The 12,500-nt window shown below is 44.4% G+C and overlaps 2 protein-coding genes across 2 annotated transcripts in view; one reads left to right on the top strand and one right to left on the bottom strand.

Annotated features, from left to right (window-relative positions):
* The window catches only part of LOC134437120 (zinc finger CW-type PWWP domain protein 1-like), a 28,533-nt gene extending 19,268 nt beyond the window's left edge, over positions 1-9,265 (bottom strand). The window contains exons 1-7 of the mRNA XM_063186573.1: positions 9,102-9,265; positions 7,558-8,633; positions 4,173-4,257; positions 3,820-3,886; positions 2,274-2,406; positions 1,565-1,667; positions 923-1,033 (exon numbers count right to left, since the gene is read on the bottom strand). Coding sequence (XP_063042643.1) covers positions 923-1,033; positions 1,565-1,667; positions 2,274-2,406; positions 3,820-3,886; positions 4,173-4,257; positions 7,558-8,633; positions 9,102-9,117 — 1,591 coding nt within the window. The 5' untranslated portion in view covers positions 9,118-9,265. The remainder of the gene's footprint in view (positions 1-922; positions 1,034-1,564; positions 1,668-2,273; positions 2,407-3,819; positions 3,887-4,172; positions 4,258-7,557; positions 8,634-9,101) is intronic.
* A 937-nt stretch (positions 9,266-10,202) lies between these two features.
* LOC134437119 (7SK snRNA methylphosphate capping enzyme-like) overlaps positions 10,203-12,500 on the top strand; it is a 16,665-nt gene continuing 14,367 nt past the window's right edge. The window contains exons 1-2 of the mRNA XM_063186572.1: positions 10,203-10,958; positions 11,067-12,500. The exon at positions 11,067-12,500 is cut by the window's right edge and continues 713 nt beyond it. Of these exons, the coding sequence (XP_063042642.1) occupies positions 11,108-12,500 (1,393 nt within the window). The 5' untranslated portion in view covers positions 10,203-10,958; positions 11,067-11,107. The remainder of the gene's footprint in view (positions 10,959-11,066) is intronic.

Here is a 12,500-nt window from a genome sequence, read left to right as displayed (position 1 = left end):
ATGCTACACTTTATGCTCTTCCATATCATCGGCGGGCTGGGTGGGATGTGCAATCTGGGCCAGTTCCGGCCCGCGGGTCATCACCTCAGCACCCCTGCCCTAGTGGTGTTAGTGTACAATAACGACACAGGTTTTAAACGAACTTCAAACTTTATAGAGCCATATTCACATTACAGCCATTCCAATCTTCTCGACGTAAACGACTACCCCCCAGGGGCGCACAAGCACATTAACAGTTAACAAACTCCGCCCCTGCTACTATAGGTCTGCGTGGATAGTATACACACTGTAAAACTTATTACAGCTAAGGGACTCACTAATTATTTTCAAATTGCATTTTTTTCAAAAGAATGTCCAAGTGTCAGTCACGAAATTAGAGCTGAACAGAGTCTGGACTTTCCAGCAGGACAGTATTTGCCCTGCACTGATCAAAATTCAACAATGAGTTAATGCAAAACAACAAGTACACTGTCTTGAAATGGTCATACCAATCTTGTGATAATACCATCATTGAAAAATAATTAATTTATTTGAACCAGGATGTCTTAAGAAGACAGATGAGTAACCTGACTGAATTAGAGGGGTTCTGGATAGAATAATTCAGTAGCACCAGGCAGTTGGAACTTGTCCTCTTGTATAGCAAGTATCCAAAGGCCATTAGATCAGCAAAGGTAAGCTCTACTTCATATTAATGGTAATACCTTCTTTGGGGTGCCCATATTTATGCACACGCATATTTTTGTTTAAATCCACATAACATTCTTTCTATAACACCTATGAAAATTCTTCTACTGCTGAAATGTCTGATTGTAATGGTCTGTCGTGATGTGTCTTTTATGTGTATCTGTATTATGTGACTATGGACCAAGAGTCTGGCGAATAAACTTGAATTGAATTGAACGTCATGGCATGAAATGCATACCTGTGTTTTGGCTGCAGGTCCAGCTTTTAGGCAGTACTGAGGGGTCTTCATTGTCTTGCAGCCTCCTCCATTTCTTACACTCTGCTCTACTGCACTGCACCCAGGAGTCATCTGCGGAAAATGCAACGCATACTTTTTACATGTATTGTACTACACAGTAAAATCCAATGTGTTAAATTCAACACTTAAAGGTTGATTACGAGATTTTCGTCATTTCTTTTCAAAATGTATGCTCCCTTCTCACAAATGCAATCCTTTCATGAATGAATGGATATTTACTGCTCTGACCAAAGTATGTTTACTATTGCAGCCAAAGATGTCTATCACTGGAAATTCAAAATGGCGGACAGGGAGAAGATCCACATTGATATGTATGAAAAGCGTAATTTTGCCAGTCATAACGAATACTTAGAAATTGATGGTGGTGGTAAATAAACTGTACATGAAAGAGATAACATTTGTGAATGGGTAGGGGTAGCATGAATTCTGGAAATAAAGCTACTAAAAAAATTACATACATACGTACATGCAACTGCTCAGGCTCATACACACGCCTACACAGTACACATACGCACTTATCCATCTGTCTTTATTATCTGCTTGACTCTTTGTCTCTCACCCACTGACACTAATCTGACATACATTCATCTGTTTCGCTGTCGCTATCCTCGTCCTCCTGTCTTCTCCTCTTCTTGCAACTCCCACGCACTCCCGCCACAGCCACAGCCACTTTCTCCTTTCTTCCCTTGTACACAGTAAGACATTGGGTGTCAATATTTAAACATTACATTACATTACATCAGTATTTCCCAACCAGGGGTACGGGTACCACGTGGGAAATGTAATGATAATAACTGTGCATGACTAAGGGTGTACTCATGGTATTACAAGAAGGCTTAAGAGGTACGCAAGTTAAAAAGGTTTGGGTTACAATTATTTACAGGGTATTGGTTACAGTCCCTGGAGCAGTGTGGGGTTAGTTGCCTTGCTCAGGGGCAATTCAGCCATGGAGTGCGGAATGGGGAGGTAAGGGTGGCATTCAAACCTGCAGCCCTCTGATCTAAGGCTCATCTCCTTAACCATTTAGGCCATGGGTGCCCCAGAGTAAACTTATATGACTCCAGGTAGAGTATCTACACGAGTTGAGTCAAAAGTCAGTGTGAATCTGTGCATGTGGCCAGTGTAATTTCAGCTTTCCATTACTTAATATTTACACAATATCGAGTATTAATAATTAACTCTGAAAATGTTTCACTGACTAAAGAAGAAAATTAACACAATTTTTTGAGTGAGACCAAATGTCATCTGATCTGAAACACATTTAGAGTTATAGTAACACTGGTGTTTTTACTGTGTAGCCACGCTGTGCCTCTTCCCTCCTCCTGCTTTTTCCTCTCTGCATCTCTTCCTCTTTATTTTCTTCTTCCTCTCCGCACCTCTCTCCATCATCCTCCTCTCCTTCCTCCTCGCTGTCTGCCATCACCCTGCAATTACATGAGTGCACACAATAAAAACCCATGCATAAACACACTTTAGATTTATGCAAAGTAGGTATTTATTGAAAATTCACATAATTTTCAAAGGGAAACAGAATTCACAGACATCACTTCAATCTTTTGTCACCATTTAATCTCAAACTGATGACTAATGTCTATGGTTTACAGTGTTTCCCGCAGAATTTGTGTTAGTCAAGGTGGTGGGGCATGAAAAACATATATTTTTTTGGTTAGCAACTTTATCTTGCACACACCGTGCTCCTCCGTCCCGCCGGTGCGTTAATCCAGTAGCTGGAAATGGATCGCACTCAATCCCTCCTCCCTCCTGTTGTTTTCTTTTTATTTTAACATTGCAGGGACTGACATGACAGACATTTTGGCTGCACAGAGCCTTCTCCAGTGTCACAGTTTTTGCAGATTTGTGAATATATCTTTTCATAGGAAAGCATAAAAGAAATTTCACTTTGACGTAATGATTAGTGACCTTTTAACAACATATTTAACCGCTCACATTTCTTGTTCACTCTGAAAAAAAAAATACAGCCATTAGTATTTGAACATGTACCCACAAAACTGAGTACACCCCAGATTAAAATCCGATAGAGAAGGGGCCGTGTTGGCTCGAATCGTCTCAAAATGAAAAGGGATTAAAAGGGAGGTCATCGGTGTGCGTTTCAACCTTTCTTTGCATTGAACTTTTACATTTTGTGTGTGCACCTGGCTTAAACAGATTGGTGTGAGATTTGAATGCAATCCTATGGGCAATATCATGATCTGCCTCAGTAGTCACAGAGCATGTTGACATGCATGTTTCTTTTAGGTGTATTTCAGATTGCCAATGTTGATAGCATTCATGCATCCCCAAACCATGTCAGTCCCACTACCATGCTTGGCTATTGAGAGGATTCACTTTTTTGTAACCTTGAAAACGAGGTGATACATCTCAAGGTGCTATTCTTAATAAAATTGAAATTGAAATAATAAGTAATGGACGAAGTGTTGCATGAGGAAGTTCATGTCATTTTGGATTCATAATTCAAAATGATTCAGAAAGTAAAGGCAGGGATGCAATGCATTATTTAGCCCACCACTATACCATATATGTCACTTGGCATTAAGTGTGTGTGTGTGTGTGTGTGTGTGTGTGTGTGTGTGTGTGTGTGTGTGTGTGTGTGTGTGTGTGTGTGTGTGTGTGTGTGTTCCTGACTATATCTGTTTGATCATGTATGAGTGTGTGTGTGTTCCTTACTGTACTGTGTATGTCTAATTACCTGTGTGTGTGCATGTGTTCCTGTGTGTTCCTGTGTGTGTGTGTGTGTGTGTGTGTGTGTGTGTGTGTGTGTGTGTGTGTGTGTGTGTGTGTGTGTGTGTGTGTGTGTGTTCATCTACTCATCTACTTACTTCTTGGTTACCTGGTCGATGCTGGCCTGTAGCATCTCTACCTCATTCAGCATAGCTTCAGCATCCTCTGCAGTGACACACACACACACACACACACACACACACACACACACACACACACACACACACACACACACACACACACACACACTCACACACACACCATCATACGCAATAGAGACATCTGGTGGTTGCAAAAACTGTACATACATTACACACCTGCCTACAGCATCCAAGTCATACACACACACCTTACAGAAATAACAGACTGCATGCATACACACACAGGCTCTAGATACAGACACACAACCATCCAATAGTTACACACAAAGTGATCTTCCCACTGTACGTACCCATACAATCCTCCAGTTGCGAGGCCCCCAGAACACTGTCAAAGAGTTCATCATATTGCCTGTCTGACAACGTCACAGCTGGAGACTGGAACAGAGAAGAAGAAAAGCCAGGCAGAAAAAAAAACACATGAACATGAAATAAGCGTAATAAATAAACACATTCTGCAGGTAATAAATATCGGTGGAAATTGATGTTGTTTTGAAATGTATTAGAAATTGTCCAATGTCCAAGTTATTCTTGTGGTTCTAACTAGGGCTGGGTTCAAAAGATGGAATCGCGATCCAATATCGATTCATATTCGAAAAGTGTGATATGGATTCACAACTTTGTGGGTCGATCTTTTGCAGATGATTACAGGCACTATTTTTTCAAGAGCATCCTGTAGCTCTTGTCCACATTCATGTAGGCCACCATGGTATTTCATGTTTGTGTTGTGTGGGCATCAAAGGCTGAGATATTTCGGCTTTTATAGTCTGTCTTAGAATTCTAGGAATAAATGGGTTGAAGTAACAACCCAGCAATAAAGAAGATCGATATTGAATCGAATCGGATCTTATCATGGATCAAATTGGATTGTGACATTCTGGAACGGAATCGAATCGATCAAGAAAATTTTGATCGATTCCCAGCTCTAGTTCTATCGCTCTCTCTGTGATGTCGTAGTAATGTTGTAGCAATGTTGTAGGTAAAGCTTTTTTTCGGTAGAGTCGAATAATGTGCACTACAGCTTCAAAGGACCCCTAAAAGTATACATTTTTGAGGAGGAAACGTATGGGGGAAAAACTAGATTCACAACACAAAATCTTAGACAAAACACAAAATCTTTTCAGGGGTCTTTGTCAAGGTGGTAAGTGTTTTTGCTTTTTTGTGAAGGTGGCCACCTTAACTAAAAGAGAAACTGTAAAACTACAGTCATCTGACACTGGTCTGAGTTTTTGAGGAAAGAGGAAGAGGATGAAAGGAACCAGGAGGATATAGTAAGTGTTTGTCATCATGGGGGACTTGAGTGACTCACTTTGTGTGAGACAGGGGCATGCATGGACAAGGACAAAGTCGAGGTGATTGGGGGTTTAACCAGTGTCAGAAGCATGTGACAATCTTGATTGGAAAGGCTATACTGTGCAGTGCCATGAAATATCACACGAAACACCCCAGACATCAACGATCCCTTATATTATGCAATTTTTCTCAAGTAACTTTATGGTAAATGACATTAAACATATAAAATCTATCTTTTCAGGGAACCTAGTCAAAGTGGTAGGTGTTTGTTGTCAAGGTGGCCGCCTGAACTGTTAAGTGCTGGGGGAAGCCCTGCTCACTGTGCCCCCGCGCTTAACGCCCCTGCTTCTTGTACTATAGGTTTGTGCACTGCCACCCCATCTGCTGAGCTATAAATCAGCTAGGGCTGTCCCTAACGATTATTTTTCTCCCGATTATTCTATCAACTATTTTTTTCGAATAGTCGCGATTATTATTTAATTTTTTTGGAAGGCAAAAACTGTGATATGCCACTTAATTTTGACCTGAAAAATAATAGACAAATAAAGCAGAGTGCACCTAGGGCCTATTAGGACAATGATTTCTAAAAAAGGGGACATTTTATAAATTAGTCACAGACTAATAAATACAGGCCTAATATATCTATTTGTTTCAGTTCAAATCACTTATTCACTTAGCGTAAATGCAAAACAATGAGTATAGTATGACATTGGCGCATGGAGAAACTATAGGCCTAGGCCTACATTTCAGCCACTTATATTTTGACAAACAAGGCTACATAAGATTTTACCCATGACATGTGTATAGTAGTACATTGTCATTTATATTTTAAAAATACAGTACAGTGAATCATTTATGTTTACAACACAGTTTCATTCGTCTGGACTGAACAACTAGGGCTGGACAACATATTACACATTTATGTCTATATTCGCATTCATTATTTCTATATGCAGCCCGATGTCTCCTCTGCTGTGTCAATGAAGGCCTGCCACCTAACTCATTAAAACTCTCCCTTCTCTGAAGGTTTTTTATATCGCTCCCAAACCCAAGTTAACTACTACAACTTGACTAGACTTGTGATCCCTGTCTTTCAAGCACTTGTGGTTTTCTCTATAGGATGCATTTACTCCAGGAGGAAAATGCAAAGGAAATCGTAATTCAAATCGTTTTTAACAAAAACGGAAATCGTTTAAAAAAAAAAAAAAAATTTTTTTTTTTTTTTTCCGCAAATCACGCAATCGACGGTATGTTGAACACGCCGACTTATTTACACAATCGAAATAATCGATTACGTCGAATAGTCGGGACAGCCCTATAAATAGGCCTCTCTCTCTCACACACACACACACACACACACACACACACACACACACACACACAGGACAGACAGAGCCAGCATGGCGGTCTAAGCGAGCCCTGCGCTGGGCTGGTGATTGGCCACGGACATGAGAGCCTCCTGAAAAGTATCACTTTCACTAACCTAACCTTTCAGGTGAGGACAGGACGGGAGGGGGCAGGAGACGCACGATTCGGTGTACGACTGAAAATGTAAAGTGAGGTACTACTACCTACCGGGTAGTGTGCCATTCATGGACTGTATCGCCTCACCACCCCCATTTCACTACACCACATTACTTACTTCACTAACATTTTCAGACAACAAGTACATGCTTGACCAACTGGACTACAAGGACTATGCTGGACAAATGGACTATTTGTAGTAAAGCATAGCCTTGACTTATTTTTGTATTTTACTATTATCATCATTATTGTTACTGGTTTATCACTGGTCAATCACTGTCACTCACCAAAGTTAAATGTTCAGTTATTATTTATTACGGTACTTCATCACTTTACTGTTATTGGTCCATCACTATTACTTGTCCTGTCTTGCACTTTGATGTCAGTCTGTAAATGTCAGTCCTGTGTATGTCTATGTTCTTTCATGATATAGAGAGAGATACGTAATTTCAATTTCCTTATGACCTGTGCATATGAGGACACTAAAAGCTGACTTGACTTGACTTGACAGTAAGGCTATGCATGTAATCAACAATTGCTGTGGGGTAGGAAGTCAAAGAAATTAGTCCACCGGTAGGGCCTACCGAATGGCCGCTGACAGCTTTGGCTTGGCCCGGGACAAAGTAATTTGGAAGGACACCCCCCCCCCCCCCACACACACACACACACACACACTCAATATACAATGTAATCCCCCCCCACACACACACACACCTCCCTGCCCCTTCCAAAACCTATAAAGTAGCGCCATATGCCCGCTATCTGGAATGTTAATGTCTCTACAATATCTCTAGGTGTTCAATAAGTGCAAATTGAGTCAAAGAGAAGTTTTAAAAAATGTAACATTCTCTGAAAGCCTACCTTTGGCTCACGCTCTCTTTTCTCTTTGGTCTTGGGTGTCTGGTTGGTCTTCTCTTTGCTGTTCTTCTCCTTGGTGTCTTTTTGTGGAGCCTCTGACGTGTCTTCCGTTGGCCTGGGCTTCTTCCCCTTCCCACTGCTCTTGTCCTTTTCTTCCATCTCTGGCTGTTTTTGCTGGTTGTCGTTCATTTTTTTATTTGCGTCCTTCTTTTTCGTGCCTTCTTTCACGGCTTCATCCTTCTTCTGTGGCAGTGAATGGCTTGCGAACTTGACCACTTTCTTCTTCTCTGGCTTCTTTTCACTGGGGTTGTCTTCTTTGGGGGCAATCTCAGGCCTGGGCTCCTCACCTTTCGCATTTCCATCTGCTTCGCCTTGGCCTTGGTCTGCTTTTTGGCTTTTACCATCTTGTTTTTCCACCTTTTCATTCTTTTCTTTGAGAATTTTTGGCCCTTTCTGAACTTCCTTGTCTGTGTTTACTTTCTTGTCTTTCCTATTGGGTTCTGTTTTTTTAATGCTCAAGTCTTTCTTTTTATCTTTGGCGTCCAAGCCTTCCTTTCCTGATCCATCTTTCTTTTCCAACCGTGCTCCAAATTTAGGAACTTTCTTTTTTTCTGACTTATTTTCATCTGTATTTTCCTTACCAGGACCCACCTGAGGCTTGGGTGGGTCGCTTGTTTTTTTGCCAAGTTCAACTTTTCCTTCGCCGAATTCTTCAATTTTATCTTCCTGCTTTACTATCTTTGCAGTCTCTTCCTGTTCATTCCCTTCTTCAGGGATGTTTACTCCCTTCTTCACTTCTCCATCAGTGTTCTCTCCATCCCATGTGTTTGGTTCTGACTGTTTGTCATTCACATCTTTGTCATCTTTTTCCTCACCCTCCTTGTCTTCTTCAGTATTATTCTGTAAGAGCAACTGACTTGCTGATACCCAAGTTAGTCCTTTACTTTCATGCTTTGCTTTTGGGACTCTAACTTCTTTATCCACTGCTTCATCCGGAGCACAGTTGCCTGCCTTCACCTTATGCTGCTCAGTAGCGCGAGCCACTGGGGGAGCAAACTTTGACTTGTTGTCCTTTTGACCTAATAAAAAAAGAGAGAGAGAAGGACGTTAATTGAATTAAGATATCACGTAGCTATCGAAACATCGATATCGAACAGACTGTGATTTATTGTCAAAATTCTGCTTTGGGGTGAATCGAAAAGCTAAAAGTAGAGTCGCTTGAAAACATGAAAAGAACGTTAGCTACATTTAGCTACCCTCTACCATAGCCGCTAACTTTAAGTGTTTGAGAGAACTGGTGGCCATAAACAAATATCGAGAACAAACCGTAAATACTTGAGAAAGATTAACGTTTTGTACTAACAAATATAAATTATTTAACAGTAAGTGGTTAAGTATTGGATATCACAGCAGATTATTAGGCATGATGCCTTTCTAATAGCAACAAAAGATTGATCCAAAACATTGCCGTTATTGAAATAGATAAGGTTCAACAACACCAGGACAGTTCAATATACAGTTAAATATACAGTTTGGAGATTATCTACCAGGCTTCTTGTCCATTTTGGCTCGAGTCCTTCTCAAGGTTTTCTCTGTAATCTGTTTGTCACCCAACTACTTTTGTATTGCTGTGTTGATTAAAAAGGATTTGCCTCGAATGTTCTCTGTGGGAAACGCACAAGCTGTAAACCCCCAAGCAGCAGCCCAACTGCTGCTGACTGACAGGCAGACAGACAGCCTTCACGCGCTAGAATTTACCGCCACCCATTCTCTCTGATCGCCAACACAAGTGTCTCATATTTCCTTCCAGCATTTAGGGGAGAAGCAGTCAGATAGCCTACTATTAAAATTGTTATTATTACTAACGGACAAACCAAACTTTGTGACTTTTGTGACTTTTAAGCAACCACATTCGAGGCTCCCCCTACACTTGGTGTAAAGCATTGTTCTGCACTAAGACGATATTGACTTCATTGTGGCGAACTGTGTCTTGTGTTGCATTTATTCTCCTGCCAAACATTTCACTGACTGTTTACGTTTGAGATCCTGCATTGCATACACACACACTCACACAGTAGTGGGGGAGGGGTGTGTCACATACAACTCGGTCAGCACCTCGGATATTGACAAGACTTATGTTGCATTACATAACTGGCGTCCAATGGTAGCTTCACCTGACAAGTTCTGCAACACACCTATGTGTTGAACTGGACAATCCCAAAATAAAATAAAATAAATATTGTTTACACGAGCTTGAGGTGTCCGTGCCAAATCCCCCTTCCTCAGGAAAATCACCTACACAAATAGCCCAAACACAAAACACATCCAAACAAAATGAACCACCAATCCGTTACAATCATATCTCTTTTCTATCATAGCATGTGTTTCGTGAACTGTGTACTTTCCTCATATAAATAAAATGAGATTTAGCGAATACAGTTTTAACAGGCAGAGACTCGGATACCTATTACATGGAGGGCGGGCCTTGCCTGCCCATGCTTACTTAGAGGCGGATGCGATTGGCTCACTCTGGGGAGTCAAGAAAAATGGTGCGTTTGATTGGTCAAATCAGCTGCCAGTGAGTCCCAGCGAGGGTCCGCGAGTAATATAAGACCGTGGCTGTACTCCATCTCAGCGAGATACAGGAGTTCAAGCTCCCGTTTAGTTAGTCCTATATTGAGATGAAAGCGAGCTAACCAGCATTCATGCACACACCACATCCGAAAGAACCGTGCCTTTTTATCTGAAAAGCTTTTTTCATAAGTCGGTCTTTCGAGGGGACATCATTTACACTCACATTTTTAATTACCGCATTACTTTCTCATGAGGTAAAGCGGAATCAGGATACTTGCAGGGCACGCTTAAAATGTGTCGCGAGGACAGCTCGACGGGTGTGTTTTTCTATCTTTTTTAGAGAGCAAGCACGGGAGGGGGCAGGCAGGCGCAGAGCAGCACAGCAGTGGCAGAGGAGGAGAAACAGTCGAATCGACCAGGCAGTGCTGTATGTGTGTGTGTGTGAGAGAGAGGGAGGGTGGGGGTGACGGACGGTCTCTCTCTGTATCCGTGTTTGTGTGCCTGCCCAGCTCTTCACTGGGGCGAGTGCATTATTCATGAGACGGAGTGACGTTGACGCAATCCGGGCGGTCCTATGCTAATTGTCGCAGCAGCTCACTGAGCACGCCAGAGGGGGCAGCATCTGACACAAACAGACATTGAGTGTGTGTTGGGGGGGGGTCACAGTGTTCACCACACACACAGTGTCATCTAAAAACGCTTGCATACAGCTCAAGAAGCCGGGTGCCTGACTGTGAGTGTATGTGTGTGTGTTCGGTGGGCCAGCGGACTCCGCATCAGTTCCTTGACTGAAAACAAAACAGAGCACACACATAGAAGACAGAAACAAAGTAAGTAGAGGAGACACTTTTTAGAACGTCTGCTTCACAAGTGATATGTTTTCTTGCAGGTTGACTGACCCACTCCCTTGCCTCTCTCTATCTCTCCCTCCCTCCCAGGACCCGTAAACACAGGAGGATCATGGGAGGAGACGCTTGAGATGTCCATGGAGAACGAGACTGTTGTGGTGGCGACGGCACCAGGGGACGGTTGTGGTGGCCGTGCCAGTGTTGGGGGGGTTCCTTCGCTCCCTCGCCCGTGTCACCTCCATGCCTCCAAGAAAGACATGATTCACCCCCCTCCCAAGATGATGGACCCTGTGGCGATGGCCCCCCTGCTGGCCAGTGTGGGCCTACCGGAGGCTGGTAGTGGTGGTGGTATGGTTGGGGTGGGCGGGCTGACTGGCAAACCCCTGCAGCCCAAAAATGGCCTCCCGACCACGGTCGGAGGCGTCATTGGGGGTGGGGGTCCCCAGAAACTAGGCAACCTCAGCAGGGGCGGTGGTGGTGGTGGTGGTGGTGGAGGTCTGGGTGGATTTGGGGCTCCGCAGAAACTAGGCAACAAGCGGCGCTACAGCATGAACTTAAGTGCACTAAGGCCCCCTGCAGGCGGAGGAGGGAACGACGGTAACAGTGGCAGCAACGGTAACAACAATGCCAGCGGTGGTGGCGTGCCCATCAGCAAGCGTCGGCGGCGGGCCTCCGAGAGCCACAGCCACAACCCGGCGTCCGTCTTGCCCTCGCACTTCCACCTTGGCGGCAACATCTTCGACCCACTGAACCTCAACAGCCTGCTAGACGAGGAGGTGAGCCAGGCGCTCAACGCCCGCACTCCGGAGAGCTCGCCGCTGCCCGCCAAGAACCGCGAGCCCCTGGAGATCCTGGTGCCCAAGGACATCACCGACCCGCTGAACCTGAACGGTCGAGGGGGCGGCGGTAGGGGCGGCAATGGGGGACAGGACGGCGGAGTCTTGGTGTCGCCGCTCAAGAGGCGGAGGCACCGCAACCGCCACCACCAGGCAATAGGGATGGGCACGGGTGTCGGAGTAGGAGGTTCAGAGCACGGACAACAAGGGGAGGGGGATAAGGGGAAGTCTACAACAGCTGGTGGTGGTGGTGGGGGATTAGCATCGGCAGTTGGTGATGGAGTGGTGGTGCAGAGGAGGCCGAGCGCAGTTCCAGAGGAGGTCAGAAGGGGCGCTGTGGCGGTGGCGGCGCTGCTGTGCCTGAACAAGATGCCGCAGGACTCGCCGCAGCCGTACGAGCTCAACACATCCATCAACTGCCGGGACGAGGTGGTACCGCCCATACTACCCCGGCGACACTCCCAGTGCCAGTCCCAATCGACAGGCAACTCCGGTTCTGGGCCACAAAGTGGAGCCGACGGAGGGCAGGCCCCATCCTCCTCTCGTTCCAGGAAGCGCAGGCGCACCGTGAGTCGCTCGGACCGCTCGTCAATCACCCCGACACCATCCGCCTTTGGCCCCGGCAGTGACAGGGGAGGGAGTGTCGCCCGGAGTACGTTCCAAACGCCGATTGTGGCCGGGGCTAAAG

Source organism: Engraulis encrasicolus, chromosome 21 (assembly GCF_034702125.1).
Source record: "Engraulis encrasicolus isolate BLACKSEA-1 chromosome 21, IST_EnEncr_1.0, whole genome shotgun sequence".
Lineage (NCBI taxonomy): Eukaryota > Metazoa > Chordata > Actinopteri > Clupeiformes > Engraulidae > Engraulis > Engraulis encrasicolus.
Note: the sequence above shows the minus strand (reverse complement) of the source record. Positions and strands in the feature narration are given on the sequence as shown.